Source organism: Podarcis raffonei, chromosome 1 (assembly GCF_027172205.1).
Source record: "Podarcis raffonei isolate rPodRaf1 chromosome 1, rPodRaf1.pri, whole genome shotgun sequence".
Classification (NCBI taxonomy): domain Eukaryota; kingdom Metazoa; phylum Chordata; class Lepidosauria; order Squamata; family Lacertidae; genus Podarcis; species Podarcis raffonei.
In genome coordinates, this window is record NC_070602.1 from 67,772,871 (window position 1) to 67,795,632 (window position 22,762).

The window sequence follows — 22,762 nt, forward strand, 5'->3', positions numbered from 1 at the left end:
GATGAACTGACTCTGCCCAAGCTTGAGATCATTGCTGGGGTTGGAACAGCTGTCCTTGCTTCCAAGGCTTAGAAGACTTCCTGGCCTCTGGCTTGTGGGCTAGCTTGGGAAATGCATGAAGTATCATGGAGACATAAAAATCATTTGGGTGGGTGGGTAATTACATAGCTCAGCATAAGCTGCAATCATTTTCCAGGTTACATCTCTTTTGCATGTGGAAAACCAAGTGAACTTCTTCCCTCACTCAATGTGATATACTCTTCCTCCCCTCACAGAGGCCTAAGGTAATGGCCACAGGCCAAGAACACACTTGGGGTTCTTACCCTGTAAACAAAGCCAAAGGCTTGTGCCCTTTCCAGGCGCTTGGCTTTTAAAGTACCTGGAGGTGGGAAGCAACATAACTATCAAATATAATATAAAATAACTATAAAACAAATAACTCCATGAGTTGCAGGTGGAATATAGGCAACTACTTCCTTCTCCAACTAACAATGAAGAAGTGGGTTTTGAATCCCCCCCCCCAAAAAATCTTGTAAACCGTATTGAATTTTTTACGGAGGTGGAAAGAGGAGTAGAACCAATGCTTTTTTCCAGGGGGACGCAGGTGTATGCATACCCCTAAACATTTTGTGAATCTTTGTCCATTTACTGTACAGTGGTACCTCGGGTTAAGTACTTAATTCATTCCAGAGATCCATTCTTAACCTGAAACTGTTCTTAACCTGAAGCACCACTTTAGCTAATGGGGCCTCCTGCTGCTACCGCGCCGCTGGAGCCTGATTTCTGTTCTTATCCTGAAGCAAAGTTCTTAACCTGAAACACTATTTCTGGGTTAGCGGAGTATGTAACCTGAAGCGTATGTAACCTGAGCGTATGTAACCCGAGGTACCACTGATTTATTTTCCCCGATATGAACTATAAAATGGTGATTTTCTTGAGTCAAAATGAGAGTACCCCTAAACATTTTTTAAAGAAAAAAAGCAATAAGTAGAACTATGATGCACAAACCATAGGTCAGTGGTGGAGTCTATGCTTTTCATGCAGAAGGCTCAGCCCTGGGGGAGACTTGTGCTTGGAATCTGAGAGAGCCACTACCAGTCAGTAGTGGACCAGTCACTACCAGACATTTCGAAGTCTGGTAAGCCCATGGTCTGGCTTGCTATCAGGCATCTTCCCGAGGTATTGGCAATTGTAAAAACGATTTGCTAGGGATGAATCCCTGTCCTCTAGCACACTTTGTTACTGTACTCTGAAACTGTCAAAGGCAATTAGATTCAAAGCCATTTTATGTTTCAGCAGAGCTGATCTATATGAGAAGTATGACAAATTTCATACTTGAAATTCTTTGTATTCTACAAGAAAGCTTTGTTGCTTTAAGGCCCTGGCGGGATGGTACGTGCATCAGAAAGGTCAGGATGATATGTTTCTGTCAAGAAAGGCATTCAATTTGGGTAGCGGGGGGAGGAATTGATAAAAGTACGCACAACGCAGAGGTGACTTTGAGCATCTACCAAATCCAGCCATGATCCTGGGTGAAAAGCTCCCATTTATGTCAGATTTGTACTTTAACAATCTTGACAAGATAAGGCCTAAGGACAAAAGTCAATGGCTTGCTCTTTAAGCACCTGATGAATAAGACCAGTTCTCAGGCAAAAGCTGCTAGAGCGCCGCATCACCAAATGAGCAATGAGCCTCTCAATGGTGTGTGAAGAGATATCCCATTCCAACTTTTCTTTACCACTCTGTGAAAGGTCCTAGGTCATTTGTGCTATGATCACTTTATTAACACAAGAGCAATACCTGCACCAGATCCAATCTCCCAGCACTTCACCTATGCTTAAATTCTGTTGTTGTGTCTACCAGAGCCACACAAGGCCAAAGACCAAGGGTGGATTTAAGATGGGTGAGTCTGCCTTTGTCCATGTGTGATTATGCCACAGGAGCATATTTGTCTATATACACACACAAGTGCCTGTTATTATAAATTGAATTGGCCTGCATGTACTATGTATGAGTGCCAGAGACACAAACCTGTTTATTATGGTGTGTTCAACAGACATAAACATTGAACAAGAATGTTCTTAAAACGGTTAATTGCCTCTTAAAATACTGCATGGTACAAAATTTAACTTTAGACAAATGTAAGTGTGGGTCTTTGGGCCTTGGCAAGAGTCACTTACATAGAGAATAAGGTGCGTGTGTGAAATGAAACCAGCTGTGCCCAGAACCCAGATTTACGGTATTCTCATGTCACCTGAATATAGGGAAGGTTTGGTTTAAATATTTAAGACAAATTGATAGTGGAGAAGCATTTACGGTACAAGTGATAAAATATAAACAAAACTGTCCTTGAATGGAGGCTGAACAAATAACGATTCTGTTGGAGGTATTGATCTTTAAGTCCTTGAGGTAGTGGGCTATGTTTTCCAGTAATGCTTTCCCATTATGCATTTGACTTGGCATAGAAATGCTACATACATAGCTAAATGCTTAAACATTACACTAAATGGAGGGTCCTGAGCTTCCATAGTGGTGAACAAAGACAGACACAATGAATGGAAGGTGGAGTTTTCTGTGGATATTTTGATACAAAGATGCTTAAAAACACAAACACACACCACAATTTTGTGAAAGAGAAAATACATTGCATTTGAAATAACAGGTGGACAGTGAGGGTTCGCAAATCCACAGGAAGTCTTCACAAACACAGGACACTTCCTGCTTCAGATAGCTAGCCTACACTCACCCCACTAGTGCACTCTCGTGCGCGCGCCCACCCGCACCCACAACTGCTCTCCTCTCATATGCTTTCTTAATACTTCATGGTAATTTTTCAAGAGGGCTTTAAACGAATGGGGAAATGGTGCTGAAGCTGCAGTCAGTTGGGGTCATCAACTAAATTATTATCACCTGAATGCTAGGTATTGGGTGAGGGATATGCGCGAATAGGTATCAGGGGTACCACTGTGCAAAATCTTTCCATGCCTTTCATAACTCGTGAAGACTTGCCCAAAGGGAGCCTGTTGTGCAGCAGAAGAAAATGTTTGCCAAATATGCCTCTTGCTTTGGCTCATCCCTACAAAGTGTGTGCTTTGTTTAACTGAGAGAGAGAGAAAGCCACAACCCCAAAGCTGCAGCAGAATCTTTACAGCACAGAGATGGAACGTGTTGTCAGAGCAGAGAGAAGGCACATGTGAAGGGGGCATAAATAATTCATTTCCTCCCTTTGTTTCCATTCATCCCATTGTTTATTTTGAAAACCTGACAGGACAGTTCCCCCACCCCTGTCTTAAAAAGAAATGGTGATGATATAACTTAACTGCCGGCTCTTTTTCTCAGTCACGTTAATATTCATTTGCAAAAGTAAATTGGTTCACGTAGTCATTTACTTGGAATTTATGTACTAATATTTAGACTCCAGAGTGTTTTAATTAATGCAATGTGATAAGGGGAGACTTTTGTGCTAAGAACGTTTTGGGGAATGATTCAGATGAAAAATGCCTTTCTTTCAGATCTCTTCTACTTCAGCACCTGTCCTACTGATGGGGCTCAGCAGCATTAGAACTATTTCATTTGCAATAATATTCCAATATTTCAACATGGGACCGTAGTGGAGAGATTTTATAATAATAATAATAATACATTTTTATTTATATCCCACCCTCCCCAGCCGAGGCCGGGCTCAGGGCGGCTAACAACATGAACATGGACAGAAGAATTTACTATTACTCTATTACTCTATTACTATTATTCAATATGGAGGCATGGTGGTGGGAATTACTGGAAGTAAAGTTGATATTGGGGGAAAAACATGGTTGACATTTACTACTACTAATAATAATTTGGGAACCCTTCTTGGACTTTTTATGGAAAAGAAAATACTTGGAGGAGATAATTGTTTAACAGAAAGTGGAGAAGTTGGGTGTTATCATGGACTGGATGTCTTAAATAACATTTTTAAAAATGTAACCAGCAGATGGAAAATCGGAAGTCCTTTTAATTTTTCTTTATTGTTTCTTTCCCCTTTTTTCTTCTCTCTCATTTCTCTTCCGGCTTCCTTCTCTTTCTTTCTCTCCCCTTCCCCTGCTCTTCTCTTTCTCCTTAGGCATCTTCTGCTACGGTGCACCCATGGGGGGGGTAGATGGCTGGTGGAGGGACCTGGGTGTGAGAGGCAGGGAAATGCTGGTCTCCCAGGGTGAGAGGCTAGGAGGAGAAAAGAAAGAAAGATCCTCAGTGAGAGCTATTGCAGGCATAGGCAAACTTGGCCCTCCAGATGTTTTTGGTCTACAACTCCCATCATCCCTAGCTAACAGGACCAGTGGTCAAGGATGATTGGAATTGTAGTCCCAAAACATCTGGAGGGCCGAGTTTGCCTATGCCTGGGCTATTGGGTTAAGAACAACCTTTAAGAGACGACTCTGTTTTCTATTTGTATTTTTTGTAGATGCTTTTGGTTTTTTTTTGTTTCCATTAGTTTTCTATATCTTACCCTATAATGATATTTTTAAATAAAAATCTTAACACACACAGTTATTTAGAACTATTTCATTTGCCATCCTGGCTCAGGGCTCATCCAGACTTCTCCTTGTACCATGATTTTTAGATACAAGTCTGTGCTTTCCAGGCAGGAGTCTGAGCAGTGGGGTTTTTGGGGGGAAGAGGGGGGGCTATCCTGCTGCTTTCCCTGGGAAAACCTGCTGTTTACTGCTGAATCGGACATCAATTTGCAGAAAAACCCAATTGATGTTTGTTTCAATTCAGTTGTATTTGTCCAGCAGGACCAACCAACCAATCAACAAACAAACAACCCACTTGGACCCGTGTCTGGAAAGCATGGATCTGTGCCTACAAATCACTGCACTAATGAAAATCTGGGTGAGCCCTCAGTGCAGTTGCAATGCTGGTTCCATGCAAACCATGATTTGCAAACTGAAGCCCAGCATTTGAAGCATGTAGTCTATTCACTGTAGTCTCCTTTCTGATCATTGATTTAGAAAGCTCAATAATTCACCTGTGGTTAATTACTATATACATGTATTTCCTAGTGGTGACCCTACACACTTCACTGAAGAATCTAAAATGCCTGAAATCCACCTTTTTATAATTTTCATCACAAAGCAGCATATTTATATGAGCTGTTTGTTTTATAGACATGTTAAGAAAACTGAGTATACTCAATATGCAGTAACTATGCATCTGCCTCAGGCCTGCCCTACCACCAATCATTTGGCATAATGTTTAAATGTGATGTTAATTCTCATGCACGGGCATCCGTTATGTACAACCATTCCTCCTTGATTTTGAGATAACTGTGCAGTACTTGTGCAGTACTATGGTACACATACAGGAATGCTTGTGCCCATGACCTCTTTTCTTAGGAAAGGGCAATTGTTCATTGATTATGGGGAAACCAAGAAAACAACACAACATTTACTTTAAGACTTCAAGTGAGTTATAAACAGAGGGGACAGTAATTTCTCCCATGAGTAGGTTTTTGAGCAGCAATACAAAGTCCTGCAAGTACATTTATACACTGCTGTGTACAGATATATACTTGCATCAGTAGGATATCGGAGCTGTGATATTGTTCTGAGGCTTACTCTAGCAAATATATCGGCAAGAATATTCTGGAAAAGGGTGATAATATTGCTAAGATTTATCTAAGAACAGCATTAAGGAAACAATGTGGTTCACATCCCACTGAAGCAAATGGCCAAACTTCCACTGTGCAACTCAATTGTTTACTGCAGAGATTTTTGTAACAAGGCTGGGCTCCAACAAGGAAGCTGGCTCCTATTTCTTTCCCTTTATGTACACCTCTGGCTTTTTACCACAGGCCATTTCAACATAAACAGCTTATGTAGTATCTTCAAATGTCTTTTCCTGTATTCCTGTGTTTTGCAAAACTGTTGGCGTTTATTCAGTTCAGTGCAAGGGAAACCTGCAGTTTTCAAGGCCCTGCTCTCCCTTTATATCATGCACACAAATAGCCCTACCTATAAGTTGTTTATGATCTGATCTAGATGAGCACATCTCAGAAGTCAGACTGATGTTCCTAACCTCCTTTGTATTCCTTGTACAGAAGAACTCAAAGAGAAGCTAACAGAATATGTTGATGAGGTGAACACACGGAAGTCTGGGTTCATCAAGGTGGTTCGACACAACAAGCAAGAGGGGCTGATTCGCTCTCGTGTTAGTGGCTGGAGGGCAGCCACGGCTCCCGTAGTTGCACTCTTTGATGCACATGTAGAATTCAACGTGGGATGGTATGTGCCTTGCTGCTTCTGGTCTATGTCATTTGGTAGAGTTTGTTTGCGCATGTTCAGAAAAGTTCTATAGAGGAGTTAATGTAGATCCCTACATTAACTCTAATGTAGGGATCTAATCCTCTAATGCTGTATTAAATATGTAGCCACTGATTAAAAATTCATTAAGTGGCAACAAATGAAGTCTTCATCATCCTTTAAATTCCACGGGAGTTTGGCCATTGCTTTCAGTGAGTTAATGAATGCAATTAAAATGTACTTGGATTAAATCTGAGCACACAAGTGTGAAAAGTACCCCTATTCCACTGATTTTTGGAGGACTTTGAACAGTGGGGAAACTATTAGTCCATTCAAAATGAACACATAGGATCCTGCCCTCTCTCAGAATTGGCTTTGTTACATTGTCATCTAGGCAAATGCTACTGGCTGTGTAGTATTGTGACATCACCAAGCTGACTGCCTTGACACCTGATTGGTTGGCAGCATGTTAGGCTTAACCTGTTGTTGTTTTAGATGGTGCCAAGGCAGCAGACAGTCACTCAGGGCTGCAGATAACAGCAAACAATATGAGCAAGAGAGGGATTAAGGATATAATAGCTGTCCCCTCACAAAAGAATAATTGAGATGTACATGTGCACTGACACTTGCATGAAAACAGCCAGGCTGGTGTAACAGGAAGACCATCGGGCTGATAAAGCCAATAGTTGAAGCTTCACTGGCTTTCTAGACTCAGCATTACATACAACACTTTAATAAGTCACATATAGACAGTTCTTAATATATAACTAGCTTGAATAGCTTGGTTCAGAACATGCAAATATTATTTGGCTGATAAAATTAAATGTATGCGTGCTAATGGCTTAGAAAGTCTCTGTATTGGTAGTGTTACTATTCTTATTTGTTCTTACCCTGTATATAATTCCTGATAAAAGAGTAAGGTGGATTCTGTTTGAGTGGGCTTCACCTAGGCAGAAGACATAGAAAGCCACAATCTTCAGAGCCTGAAAGGTTGGAGGCACAAATCTGACACCTTTCAAAGTGACTGTCTCTGTGCCATATAATTGTATTCTATGGAGGTTGATTTCTATGTCAACTGGAGAGGTGAAAGGGGTGGAAGCTGATAGGTGTCCGATAAGCTGAGGAGAAATACAAAGAAAGTGTTTAGCATTTTAAAATCATGTTTTGAAGAAGAATATGTGAGGAAAGGTAAAAATAGAGATGCTGAAGGATAAAACTCAGGGAAAGAGATGTCCCTACATTCTGCTAAAGTGGCAGTCAAAAAGGAACTGAGCGGAAAAAGGTGCTCTTTCTGCCCTCAAGCCAGGAATAGCACATGGGACATCTCTGCTTGTGGACAAGGGCCAGAATGTAAAGCTCTAGAAGTTTATAAAGTGCTGCTCTGTGGAGGTGCAGATCCCACATGTCACCACTTGAAGAACGTCAGTTATAGGCAAGTTACCTATATTGAATTTGGCATCATCCCATTACAGTGGTGGTGCTCTGCAGAAACAGTGAGCCAGCAACTAGCATCATTTTGGTACACACAGCAATTTATCACACTTTTCACATACAATTCCTGCATTTAGGAAGGTATAATAGGATAAGCTAACATGCTCAGTTCTCTGTTCAGTTTCCTTGAGTGTAAGGAGGGGGATTTTTTTTTAAGCCAAGTGGTTCATAATGTAGTCAGAGTCTAAAAACATTTAAGGGGGTTGTAAAACATGGCCTTAAACTTTGAAATCTTTTAAAAATGAAGGCATCTGTAGTCTTAATATTCCTGTGTGGTCAGATAATGTCAGTGGAGGGATCTTATCTGTACACACAAAAGGAACAGGGACAGAAGTCCCCCAGAGATATGAATAGGAAAACAATTTTGGATAGATAAGTTCAATCCATTTTCTGAACAGACAATTCCAGCAAAAGAAAATTGAGGTGGGGTATGCAGGTTGGCTGTGTATAGCTAAGAAGCAAGCGTTTTTAAGGTGGATACAGTAGATAGGACTCTGTATTACCACCTGTTCCTTTTGATCCCAGTCCCTGCTGCTTTATACTGTTGAACAGCAGTATGCCCTGTTCCACATTTCTGCCCTGCTGATCCAAACCTTAAATAGCCTTCTAAACAAACACACATGCAAACCAAATTACGAAGGGAATACAAAATATATAAGCTTCCTTGAATATAAACTTCCTTGGCATTATCTTGCCACTGTGGCATAATCCTAAAGGCCAGGAAAGTAAGTTGTTTGGCCTTTATGGGTCATTCAGACTGGTGTTTTTGTTGTGCATCTTGATTTGGTTCTGTTCTTAAACTAGGAACAAGAAACGGCACACTCTTAGGACCACTCTTCACCTTTCTCCAAGACTATGCCATGTGCCAAATGGGCGTAATGTTCATCAGTGGCACCAGTGACATAACTGCTGCAATTAATTCTGCATTCATAGAACCATCTTGCTGCGAGACTATAGTTAATTAAAATTGGAGACCTTGCTTACCTCAGCAATAAGCACAACATTGGCTAGGGTTACTAGTAAGAAGGTTTTTGCAATCTACACCCATTTTTTTGTTATTACATGCATAACTCTATGAGAAAATGGAGCATACCCTATTCCCATGGTATGTGCAGGGCTTGATTGCTGGATGGCAGCCAAAATGTCCAGTTCTAAGTTGGATGATCTTGAAGTCCTCAGTCTTCTACTTTTTCTTCATTTGTGTGTGCCAGGGGTAGAAGGTGTCCCTAAGCAATTGATTGACATAAAGCATGTGCAGAAATATCCAGTTAATATACAACAGACCCATCTTATTGCGTGGTTTATGATTAAAGTTAATTATAGCTCTCTATTGAAAGCACATCAAAGTGCAAGTAGATAAATAGGTACCGCTCTGGCGGGAAGGTAAACGGCGTTTCCGTGTCCTGCTCTGGTTTGCCAGAAGCAGCTTAGTCATGCTGGCCACATGACCCAGAAGCTGTATGCCGGCTCCTTCGGCCAATAAAGCAAGATGAGCGCCGCAACCCCAGAGTTGGTCACGACTGGACCTAATGGTCATGGGTCCCTTTACCTTTTTAAGGTGCAAAATGTCCATCAATAAATCAGTATGGGCATTTCTTTAGAAAATAGCGGGTGTTCAAATGGGAAGTGGATTCAGATAATGACTCAAATCAATAATGTTCTGTTTGGTTACTAAAACCAGTTTCACCAGATTAGACAATGCTTTGGGTTTTTATTTTTAAAGGTGGGGGACTGAGTTTAAATCCCCCTTTTTGCTTTGTGGCTTTATGCCGAAACCATTGTAATTTTGGCTGTGGCTCAGGTCAGGTATTGAGTGCCATGTGATCACCCACATGAGATCAGGGTGCTGTGGCAGGGTTTTGTGGAGTTGTTATTTCATGGAGCCCCAGGAAAATGAAATTGCACCAGTGGTAGCACTGGATTGGCTCTGCTGATGTGTTTCCACCACACCAACATTGCCACTTCGCCCCTCTCTTTCTTGGTAAGCAGCAGTGATGCATTTGACTGAAGGTCAGGGAAGCGCCAATGTCCCACTAAATCACCCACCCCTGCTGTTGTTGCCTAGAACTTGGTTGCAGACCAAGACTGACGGGCTGGTTCCTCCACCTCCAGCTGAAGATAAGCTCTGCACAACCCAGACTCTTAATATTTGCCTCTCAGTGCATGTAACCCCAAATATGCCTTGTGACATGGAAAAGTAAATATCAGAAGAAGGAACCTGTGTTGGAGCACATTGCCACATATTTGCATGTGGAATTCTGGGAATGCCCAGAATTGTTAGTATAAAAAAAAGGAAATGGGGGCAACAGTGGTTCAAAATCAGTGCTATTCTAGCTAAAATGGCAATTAATCTCTTCAAGAAAGATTCTGATAATTATTCTACTGTGAAACTAATTCAACATATTTTAAAAGCTGCCAAATTAGTAATTATTAAAATCTGGAAATCATCACAACTTTCCAATAGCAAACTGTGATATGTTAAGCAATGGGGTGTGTTATAAATGGAGAAAGCAGCAGTTCAGGCACAAATAGTTCTCCTCTTAGGAGAATCATTGCAGGGCTTAACCGATTCTTACTATAATTGGGGAGGGGGGGTTATAATCTCTTTCAGAACAAACGAGACCATATCATCCGTTAGCTGACAACATTTTTCTTAAGAATCCCTAGCTGGCTGAGAAAGGACAAGGTCTATGAGTATGTTTTAAGTGCCATTTCCTCATGATGGAGGGCAATAACTATTTTTCAACCCAAGAACTAACCCAGCCATTTCAATTGTGCTCACATGAATGAACCCACCATGCCGTGCAGACAGTCATAGATATAGAGGCCACAGCTTCTGTGATTGCTGCATCACAACTATAGGTATGAAGATCCTGGAAATGGTTGTTGGTTATATCAGTGGTTGCTTCCCACATGCCTCTTCACAGAAGGATATACCTTATGCTTTCAGGGAATTAGCCACAGATCACAGGGCAAAACTTTTCTGGAAGAGTCCCCCCCCCCAAGGCACTGTCCAATGTAATTACCTATTCTACTCATTAGTGGCTTTAATTACAGTGTATGTCAAAGATTCATGCTTCAGGAAAGACCCGCTACATAATAAGTAATATTCCTTTGCTGCTGGAGATTTGCTGAAGTTCGCTGTTCAGTATTTTATATCTTCAGTGTCTGATAGTGCCTGCTTATTAATTTATTTAAATCTATCTAGACCAGTCTTCATCCAAACATATTCCAGGTGGTGTACAATGGGCATGCATAAAACTGCTCATGCCAGATGCAATAAAATGGAAGCAAGAATCAACATTCAACATTCACAACGAATTAGCATCAATAAAACTTTCAAACTATAATGCAGAGTAAACACAACCATTTAAAATGCCTGGGCAAAAAATAAAATAAAAAATAACCAGTGCTGGAAATACTGTAATGTCAACTGCTTCTAATTATTTGGCTGCCTCACCTGGCCAATTACTAAAACATGCTAAATTAAGATTATGTTTTGTTTTCTGATTTCAATCTTGATAGAAGAAGACTCTTTGAAAGGGTAGAAGCCTTTCTTAGGACAGCTCTGTTCTTGCTGATATCCTTGATCGTTTGACAGCTGTAAGCTGTAAGGATAATTGTCACCAATATGAAAGTCCTAATCTCTTCTTATAACTGAGGCAAGAAAGTAACAGGGAAACATGCTAAATGGTAAAACTGTTGTGTGTAGGAGCTCTAACGATCTTAAGTGAAGTTAAAGGATCCCACTGACATCAGTAGAAGTTCAGAGTAGAAGGAGAGGAGAGAGGGAGAAGGAAGAGCTATGAGTGGGAGGGGCTCCTTTCCCCATCCTCTTGACCTCAACAAATCTGCTGCACCTGGAACTGGGTGTGGAAAGTGCAGCGGAATGGAACACAGCTGTGGGCAGCCTAAAGAAATACCATCCACCTTGTCCTGTCCATAAAAAAGAAAGTCTAGAGTGAGATACCAGGGTGTTTCTAGGAACTTTTCTTGTTGTGAGACTTTTGTGGGTGAGTTGAGGGTTTGGACCCTGGGTGAGAACCAGGAAGCTGAGAGGAATGGTGTGTCAGAAGGAACATGAATTGCTATAGATTTTTATATATTTAAAACTTTGCATTAATGGAACATCTTTATATGTAACTGTGTATTTTTATAATATTTTGTTAAAGTTGACTGTTGCTGCTTCAGTTTTTTTGTAAACCGCTTAGAGAAATTTTTAATATACTAAGTCGTATAGAAATTTAAAATAAAATGAAGGAAGAAAATAGGAATTAAGCTGATGATTATAACTCTTGGAACAATCTGATTGTCTTCTCTCCCTGCCCCCCCCCTTAGGGCTGAACCGGTACTAACCAGAATCAAGGAAAACAGAAAAAGAGTCATTTCGCCATCATTTGATAACATCAAATATGACAATTTTGAAATAGAAGAGTATCCTCTGTCTGCACAAGGGTTTGATTGGGAATTATGGTGCCGATATTTAAACCCACCCAAGTCATGGTGGAAGTTGGAAAACACAACTGCTCCTATAAGGTAAAACATTTAAATGTGAGTCTTGCTGATAAACAGCCACAAGAGAGGGATACTGGCTTCATATCCTGCTTGAGGGCCTCCTGTAGGCATCTAGTATTGGTAGACCCAGTACAGGATGCAGGACTAGGTAGGCATTTGGTCTGATCCATCTGGCCTCTTCTTACATTAAGAAAATAAATCAAATTATGCAGGTGGATTTGGGGGTCATTTGGTTAAACCCCTGTGGCCAACGGCCCACCCACAGTGGGGCATTTTCAGTTCCAATAAAATACTGTTTTTATGTAACAATGACAAATTACAGAGCTGCTGTCACTATTTATACAGTCACTGGCACACTGTAATGGAAGGCCATGGCTGGTTGTAAAAAAGGCTGAAATATGCAGGTTTGCAGCAAAAGCAAGCCTGTTTCTCTTGAGGATATATTTGGGAAATCTGCCATGCTGTGAAGAGTGTACTTTCGTTCCCCACCCTCCACCCCCATGCATAGCACTGATGTCTTGGTGCAACATAATGAGGAATGGTTGGCATTTTCTTCATCATGAAGTTCACAAGGAACAGCTTCCCCTAGTTCTAAGCTGACACTTTGTTATCATCTGTACAAGCAGGGAAGGGAGATTTCAGGGGTGTGATTTAATTTTTTAAAAAGAATTTTTACGATCACATCAGGAGCAGATGCCTCAGTTTATCACAGCTTGATTATCATTGTCTTGATGAATGCAAAATGGTGTATCCTGTTCTATAACAACCCCCTGTCCCCTTTAATTAGCATCCTGTTGTCCCCAGTGCACTTCTTTTGCTCACATAATGGCACAAGTGACATTTTTCTATTTGCCAGCCTGCATGACAAAGCAAGAGTAGGGCTAAAGACAGATTAATTGTTCCATTCTCAGCCACTTTATAAAGACTGTATGGCTGAATCTCAACCAGTTCAAATGCCATTGAAGACTAGCCGGACAAGAGGCCAAAAGATACAATGCCTAGGTCTTCCTGAACATTTCCTCCCCTTGTTGCATGACAGTATTTGGAGTCATTACATTGAACTGAGTGGCTGAGTCCAATGAACGATGGAGCGAGCCACACTTCAGACAAGCATTAAAAAATGTTCTCTGAAACCGTGGCAACATCAGGATCTATCACACAGTAGCCCTGTGCAGCTAACATACGTTGTGATAACAAAGCATCAAGGCATGTGCTGGCTGTCCCTGTCCCATCCATGCATTTCCTAAAAGCTGCCGATAGCTTTTGGTGAAGGTGCAGCCAATGGGTACAATGCTGCTTGTCTCCATTCATTCATTGATATCTCCACAAATGTAATCTTAACTGGACTAAAGAAACCCATTTGAGCAGCCCAGTTCTACATGGAGTCCTCATGACTGCAAAAAGTTTGCAATGCATTTTATTTTATTAGTTACAGATGTCTTAGCCTGGACACTATTTGTAGGAGACATCATAGTAGGTCCATGTAAACTATTTTGAGGTTCTCTGAAGATAAACAGGACAGCCATGTAATCAAGGAATGTATTGGTTACTTGAGGGGCCACAATTAATACCTTAGTGTGGATGCTTCAGTAACAGCACTAAAATACCAGGTTCCTGCTGGTACCCGAGATGAATAAGTTGCTCACGGGTTCGGTCAGCTTTGGTCCAGTCCAGAAGAAAATTCAGCTTATTTCTGAGTGAAAGCCAGATCTTTGTTAATTTATCCCACTATTGGAGGTGGGACTGAATAAGACACACAAATTTTATGGTTGGGGAATTTACCTTAAATGAGGCATACCTGAAATTCACTCAACTGACTAAATTCCAGTGTTTTAATATTTGCTGCTGGTTTTTTTTCCTGTCTAGGAGCCCTGCACTAATTGGATGCTTCATAGTAGACAGAGAATATTTCCAAGAGATTGGTCTGCTGGATGAAGGCATGGAGGTCTATGGAGGTGAAAACGTAGAACTTGGGATCAGGGTAAGAAACCATCGGGAACCAACTAGCAGATTTTAGATGAGGAAAAAGTAATAGATGATGAAGTCAGAATTGGAAACACACAAAAAGATTGGATTCTGAGTCTCAAAAATCAGATATAGTCGTACCTTGGATCTCAAACACCTTGGCTCCCGAACAAATTGGCTCCCAAACAATTGAAACCCAGAAGTGAGTGTTCTGGTTTTGGAATGATTTCCGGAAGCCGAATGTTTAGCGTGGCTTCCGCGGCTTCCAATTGGCTGCAGGACGCTCCTGCAGCCAATTGGAAGCTACGCCTTGGTTTTTGAATGGTTCCAGGAGTTGAACATACTCCCGGAATGCACTCTGTTCAAGAACCACGGTACAAATGTATTGGATGAAAATAATATATTGTTGAGTAGTATCTTACATATCTTGAATATATAAGCTCTTCCTCAGCTTCAATTAATTAATAATCAAACAGATAAGAGAACAGCTTTTTGTACTGGTTTACTGTTCATCAAAAATTATATTGAATCTTGGCTACGGTCTTCTAATTTATGTAATAAGCCCAATATTACTCCTTAATTGGTCAATAAATAACTTTCCCTTGGCAGGAGTACAAACATTGATTGCTTTACCGCTATGAAAAATAATATGTTTTAAGTTAATAAGATTATCAATCAATAACTTTTATTTTTTTTTACCATGCTGTAATACAGAAGAAAAGTATTTGAAACCTTGGTGCTGTCTCAGCATGTCAGAGAGACTAGCTAATTTGTGCTTTTGGTTCCTGTTCAAAAGCTTTCTGGATATTTTTCCCCCCCAGTCCATTGATGCATAATTGTAATGAAGGTGTTTTGCATTTTCCCATCATACTTTTTATAACTTGATATAAGTGTAAAATCATATTAGATATTTGCCAATAGGGCGACTATCAATGTATTTATCAAAAGTACTGTGTTGAATCCAGAGTTGCCTTTCCATGAATTGAAGTCCCCACCTCACCAATGGACCCAAATTTGTGCCCCTGTGCAAGCAGGGTAGGGAGCAGGGTACCTGGTCAGGTGCTGAATCTTGCAACATTCAGCTTCATTGGATGTCCATGACTTCTTCTTGTGTTATGACAAAGAAGTAAAAACTGACTACCTTAGAAGCCTGTGGAAAAGATAAATAAGAGAAAGGACATAAACAATGCTGAGTGTTAAGTACTGTAAAATGATAGTGTAAAATTGTTTAAATATTTTAAAGTTTTGCTGAACAAATGAACCTTGGATAAGATTCATCGCCCTCTTTTAATTAAAGTTTTGTTGGTAGCAAGAGCAGCACCCTCCAGACACATCTGTTTGTTTAAACACAGTTGAGCCACTTTAGAAGCCGATAAAATATGAGACAGATGTGCTCTTCCTTCTCAGCATAGGCTGTACATATTTATAGAATACTGAGTCTGTATAATCATACAATTTTCATTCCACTCAATGCCATTAGTTTATTAGCAACAATCTATGTGATTTATGTCTCTCATTTCAGTCTCTCTAACTCCTTCCAAAAAATGTAATACTATTGGTTTTTAGAGGGCCAGCTGATTTTTAGACCAAGTGAAAGTATCCTAGGGAAGACAGCTGGATTGGTTTGAGCCACTTTACAAAAATAGATTTATGAACTATGCCATGCACAGCTTAACAGCACACAGCTCTTATTTGCCTTCTGTGGCTTTTTAGGTCATCGACACAGAGCATGCATGGTGTAGCCACAATCCAGAAGGACGTGATACGTCCCACACCAGAGGCAAATGCTCAGTCATTTAGCAGCCATTCACTTCCAGAAATGTCTTGGGAGCCACACAATGTGACATGCTGTGTTTTTACTTGCAAGGCATTCCAGGAAATGTGGCTGGTGGGAAGTTGTGAGTAACATAGGGGTAGTGGTAGTAGTAGAGACAATGAAAAACCTTCATAATGCTAGGTAGTATTAGAGGCAGCACTTTCTCCCCAAATACTAGTCTCATGTCCTGCTTTCCAGCTTTTTGTAGGCCTCTGGGATAACAGACTACATGGGCGTTTGGCTGCATCCACCACGGCTCATTTTATTACTTTAAATCTATGTTCCCCACCCCAACATGTTTTTCCCCCAGGGAGGGTCATTTCTCCCCTATCTGCCCAACAAATGGTTGAGAAAGAAATTTTCAGAATGCTCGGCTCAGCTCTACCCAAAGCATAGTTTGAACACCACAACTTCAGACTAGTCTCTGAACTGGAATGGAATCCAGCATGGCTTACACTCCCTGGATCGCAGACCCTGTTATAAAGGCAAAGAGAAATATTTATAAATAAGTGGTAAAGGAAACTACTTCAAGTACAACATTGAGGCTACAAAATGTACTACAGATGCTTTCATTTCACTCTCTCCCGTTTCAACTTTTCCCTCTCACTTGTCAAAGATAAAGCATTACTGCATCAGAAGAAAGGGCAAGTTCCTCACAGTGTTACATTACAGACAAGAGATGGGAGCTTCTTCTGTAGCTCCTACTAGAGGGTCGGGAGTCATGAGACCACCCCTATAAGCTGGTTTCTCTGCTTGAACTTGTGCACTGTGCTTGAAGATAGATAGTGCTTTGATTTTGAGCTGACTGACTTCCAGTTTCTTTACACTGGCAAGGAGTTTGATCAACATCTACCCATGAGGCTTTCCTAATAATTTGCATGACAGAATATGGCCCCAAAGCTCTCAAGTAATATGCTAGCCAGTCAGCTCGGCTTATCCTATGCCAAAGTTAACGGCTGAAGATCACATTGATGGAGAGGGCTAGAGAAAAGCTCAAGCCTTTGTGTAATTGAAATTTTGGGGTGTGCTGGATCACTTAAATAAAACCCAATATTGCTTTCATTTCCCAACATTTTTTTTCTTGCTCTCTCCAGAGAAGCCCAACCTGACCTACATAAAAATACTTTCATCTTTAAAGCACAACGGTGTGCAGTGGTGTAGCATATGTTATGTAACTTCTAGCCTGACCAAAAAAAAATTCCAGCTGCATCAAAACAAAAATTCGACTCTGTATTGAACAGAAAATTTTAGCAGTGTGCCACCAACACTTCATAATTCAGAACTAATCTAAATACCAGGATTGATGAATATTTATAAGGTGACTGTTAAAAAGAAGCATAACATCAGAGATGCTAGATAATGGAGATGTATATTGCCATCTTTTTCCTCAGCAAAGTTTTTCTTCCTTCTTTGTTTCTCATGAGCAAAGGGCATTATTCCAATTCATGTGTGAAAGAGGTCCACGTGTGGGCCAGTGTGGTATAATGGTTAGAGTGTTGGACCCATGACCTGGGAGACTAGGGTTCAAATCCCCACTCGGCCCACTGAACGACCTTAGCCTGATCACCATCTCTCAGCCTAACCTACCGTTAGGTATTGTTAGGATAAATGTGAGCTGAGAGGGGATTTGAACCGCATTACACACCACCTTCAGCTCCTTGCAGGAAATAGTGGTATATAAATGTAGTAAATGAAGAAGATTTATTGCTCAGATAAATCTTGGCGTCCAGCACACCCCGTCTGCGTAGCTTCTGCTGGGTCCCGGCACTTCAAGGATCACATTCCAAAGCCTCTGAGCAAAAGTAGAGATCAGCAGCGGTAAGAGAAAAGCTGCAAAACTCAGTGCTTTCTTCCAGTGTGCTTAAATAAAGTCCACTCAGGATATTAGCAGCTAGAAGCAGTTTTTTATTTACAGCAAACTATCCATTGTCAAACAGCATCATGAAAACACGTCCACTCTCCTCAAAATCGAAAGTAGAGAGACAGAACAAAGGGTTTAGACTCTCGGATATGACGCAGAATCTCCCCCCCTCTCCACAGTAGGCAGGGCGTACACTCTGAGCTGTTTAACCCTGTAAGCTCAGGTTCTCCTCAGAGTAAATGCTATGAAACTACTTTTAAGATACATTTATATTAGAGGCCAGGAACTGGAGACACCTGGGTCAAACACAGCCTACATTGCTATCCTTAAAGGCTAAAGCACAGGTAGCCATCCTGTGGTACACTGATTTGGCCGAATTTCCTGAAGATGCCCCATCTTTCTTTCCCATCAGAGTTCCTTCCTTCCTACATCCTCCTTATTTTTCTTGCCTTGTAAAACCCTCTGTAAAGTTATTTGACAGTCACCACTTCCAGCCTTGCGGAGCTTACTTCTTAGTAAGAACAGAACCGGAAATTGCATGGAAGTGGGAATTCTAATTTGAGATAACCTTGATGAGAATTGAAATAGGGCTACCTTCATTCCATATTAGTTCAGACAGAACACTTTTGGCTTTGACTCTATAGCTGCTGCTCATCATCACCTCTGTCTCCACCAAGTGACATGCAACTCATAACAGCAGGGGTGGGGGAGTTTCCCCACCCTTGGACTGAAGAGGGTGGAGTAAGTAACATTTGTGACAACAGCAGACTAATTTCAATGAGTTTGAATTTCTCACTCACATCCCAAAATGGTCTTCCAGGAAAATAGTTGCCACCCAAGTAGTTAGATCATGTTGTACCAAAATTAATGAGCACTGAGAAACAGCACCACGATTAATATTATACCTGATGTTCCATAAATAACAAAACAGGAGATCTAAAACTGAGCAGGTAGCCAATTAGTAAAGATAGGGCCCTAAACACATCATTTAGAGTTTCTGGGTGATAGTACATTCCTGGAATACATTAAAGAATTTCCATTCACTTGAAAATCCCTTCACTAGCAGGCATGGGTCTTTTAAAATTTAGCAGTTGTCAAATGCCACCTAGAATAATATCTTGAAATAGTCTCATTAACCATCCATGGCATGTATGTGTCTTTTTTTAATGACATGGAATAATGCTTCCTGGAGTCCACAGACTATTTAAAAAGAGGTGTTCTTTAAGACAGTCTTCAGAGCTAGACTAGATTACAGATGTATGACAATCTGATGCATAAGTGGCTACTAAACACAATCAAAATTGATTGCATTTATTGCTTCGTAAGTATTGTTGTGATTGTGCTTGTGGTTTATCTGAGGTAAATTATCTCTTTGCCAGTTTCACCCATGTGCTAGTCTTTAAAGCCCCAAACACTCTGCCTAGGTTGTTCTCAGCGTAGGGTATCATTGCTAAAGGCATTTTTTGTTGTCGGCTATGCTCATATTTTATGTCGTTTATTCAAGATGACGGATCAGATTCCACCAGTGCAAAGCACAAAAGCTTCGCAAGGCAGGCACCAGACTGCCCAACAGTGTCTGTGACCTAACAATTCAATGTAAGGAGCTAAAGGAATAGTGACACTGGGAGCTAGACATGAGATTGCCTGATAGGTTGTCAACAAAGAAAAAAAGTAGCTCCATGGCCTCACTAGTAAAAAGTTTGGAAACTATTGTGCCAATTGCAATGGCCCTGATTATAAACATGCAACTAATTATAAGTAGCATAGTCTGTGATCATCATTATTCAGTATGGGTTTTTTGTGATGGTTGATGAATTAGTCACAAGCATAATCACTTTAGAAAAGCCCACAGATCTTGCTTCTTCAAAGATCTAAAGTAGCTTGTATTAGGAACTTGCTGCAATCAGGGCAGACAAGGCCCTGTTCACCTTGCTGTTGCCTCTACCTATAGCTTCTCATGCCCAAGGCAAAGCTGGATACTTCCCGAGGGGTACAAGGAAACAGATGGCAAGGCTGTGTGCACAAACAAGGCTCATGAGTGCTCAGACCAAGCCCTGGCTTGGCTAATGCAGCCTCATCATCTCCATTTACTGTGCCACTCTGCAAACAATAACCTTGCTTTCTATGCGGTGTCACAGAACACATGGTGCAGCTTCTGTAGTGCAGCCATTGATGCAACTGTTTGAAGATCAGGGTGGCAGAAAGGTATAACTTTGTGGAACATTGCGGTGGGTGATGAGCATTCTCCCTGCATGTGATGGGGAACTGAATTAATCTACCTCACCATGGGCTCCCATGGATCCAGAGCTTGATTAGAGCATATCCACATAAAATCCAGTACTCATGAGCCCAATGAGCTCAATGCTCCCACCCCTAAATCTGAGAATTAGCCCTACAGTTTGAGCTAATTGCACATTGGATTTTACATGTGTACATTCTACTAAAAACTTAAAGCCACTCATAACTGTACAATATGGTCTGAAGGAGAACAAGACTCCCTAGTGGCTGACGTGGGTGTGAAGGTTCAGTATCAGTCCTCATCACTTGTAGGGAGAAGGTAAAGGAATCAGATTTTTTTTCTTGAGGAAAATCATCTGCAAAATCATCCCTCTCTACCATGTCACTAGATATATTTTTCTTCCACTGAATTGTTTTAACAGCATTTGAATTCTGAATTTCTCTTGTACTGTGTAGCAGTGTGTTGAAGCAATTTGTAGTCGCAGTGCAGAAAACAGCCTCCTGTGCTATAATTTTTCCATGCTACGCAAATGATATTTGTCTTTACAAAACATTTTACAGACTTATGGCATCAATAGCTTGGAGCATTTATGAATAATAATTAATGTATGATGTATGCATCAAATATATTATTTATGATTGCATAATTATAGCACACATTGTAGACAGCTTTGATTACTGTTATTTCTAGTTTATGAAAATGAGGTTATCGTTGGCCTCTAAACATGCAAACAAGAGAATTCAAATAACCATAAAATTAGTTGTGTGCAAGTTTTAGTATGTCAAAGAAAAGCAGCATACCCGATCTTAAGTAGAATTTAATGGAAAGAAAGTATGCTGCAAAACACTGCTTATATAAATAAATAATCAGATATTTAAGCAAAACAATAACAGCAGCCCTGTCACCTATAAATTATTACTTGCACAACAGGGTCTTGTCCTCTGCCCAGTAAATGAGATCCATTTGTAGAGGACTTGAAAATGATCTTGGTAACCAATGCCTTTTCCATTAAGGAAGGATGTGATATTTCTCCTTCATACATCTTGTTCAGGCATAGGCAAACTCAGCCCTCCAGATGTTGTGGGACTACAAGTCCCATCATCCCTAGTTAACAGGACCAGTGGTCAGGGATGATGGGAACTGGGGTCCCCAAACAGCTGGAGGGCCAAGTTTGCCTATGTCTGGTCTTGTTTCCAGTATGTGGGGATGAGGCGGAGTCCTCCCAAATACCCTCTGAAAATGACCCTCCAAGTAGGGCCAGAACCACCGCAAAGCAGTGCCATCCACCCCTAACTCAGACAGCCACTCCAGAAAGATATAATGGTTGATGGTACAGAAAGCTGCTGGGAGGTTAAGGAGAATTAACAGGGATACATTTCCCCTGTTTTTCTCCCAACAGAGGTAATCATACAGGGCAACTAAAGCAGTTTCTGTGCCAAAACTGGGCCTGAGCCCCAACTGAAATGAATGTGGAAAATCAGTTGCCTCCTAGAGTGCGTGGATCTAGAGTGTGTGGATCTGGTCCATGATCACCCACTCAAGAACTTTCCCAAAGAAGAGGATGTTGTCAAATGGCCCATTGTTACTTAGATTTTCCAAAACCAGGGAGGGTTTCTTGAGGACTGCTTTTACTGCTGACTCCTTCAAGCAGGCAGGGACCATCCCCTCTTCTAGGGAGGCATTAATCACCTCCCTGGCCCAGCCAGCTATACCCTCCCTGATGGTTTTTATCAGCCAAGAGAGTCAAGGGTCTAGAGCAGGCATGGCCAAACTTGGCCCTCCAGATATTTTGGGACTACAAGTCCCATCACCCCTAGTTAACAGGACCAGTGGTCAGGGATGATGGGAATTGGAGTCCCAAAACAGCTGGAGGGCCAAGTTTGGCCATGCCTGGTCTAGAGCACAAGAGGTCATCCTAACCGATCCAAGCACCTTGTCCACATCCTCAAGCCTTACTAACTGAAACTTATTCAACAGGACTTGGCAGAATAAAGATCCCAGTGGATGCAAGCATTATATCCTCCAAATGCTTTGCAAACAAGTCACAGCAAGCTACCGTCAGTTCTGCCACCACCTGGAAAATCTCTGCAGGATGGCACAATGAGGATGCCTTCACTGCCACTAGGTTTGATGGCATTCAAACTGAGTTTTCCTCCACCTGTGTTTGTGCTGTCTCCCTGCTTGTTTTCTTGCCCTAAGCTCTGGAGTATACCAGGGAGTCAAGCAGGCTCCATTACGTGAAAGAGACTCTGGGGCAATTTTGTCAAAGGCCTTAGCCGTTCAGATGTTCCAGGTCTCAACCAGGGCTCCGAAAGGAATGCCAGTCATATCAGCCAGAAAATCCCCCAGAGGCGTCTGGAAATCATCAAGGACAGACTATCCTAATAGGTCCCCTGGCTCTGCTGTGGGGGAAAGGTGTTGAAAGCCTAAATCTCAACAGAGAGTGATCAGACCATGAGAAGGGACTGGTGTCAATATCTCTCACGTTCAGATCACCCTCTTCCTGCTCATTTTAGAAAACAAGGTCCAGAGTGTGGTCTGCCACATGTATTAGGCGGGTGAAATCTTGGGACAGCCTCATGGTCATCATG

At 41.3% G+C, this 22,762-nt stretch overlaps 1 protein-coding gene across 3 annotated transcripts in view; it reads left to right on the top strand.

Moving 5' to 3' along the window:
* Positions 1–22,762, top strand: part of GALNT18 (polypeptide N-acetylgalactosaminyltransferase 18) — a 327,555-nt gene that overhangs the window by 248,922 nt on the left and 55,871 nt on the right. For all 3 annotated transcript variants that reach the window (XM_053391140.1, XM_053391122.1, XM_053391130.1), the window contains 3 exons: positions 6,083–6,266; positions 12,114–12,311; positions 14,157–14,271. In XM_053391140.1, coding sequence (XP_053247115.1) covers positions 6,083–6,266; positions 12,114–12,311; positions 14,157–14,271 — 497 coding nt within the window. The remainder of the gene's footprint in view (positions 1–6,082; positions 6,267–12,113; positions 12,312–14,156; positions 14,272–22,762) is intronic.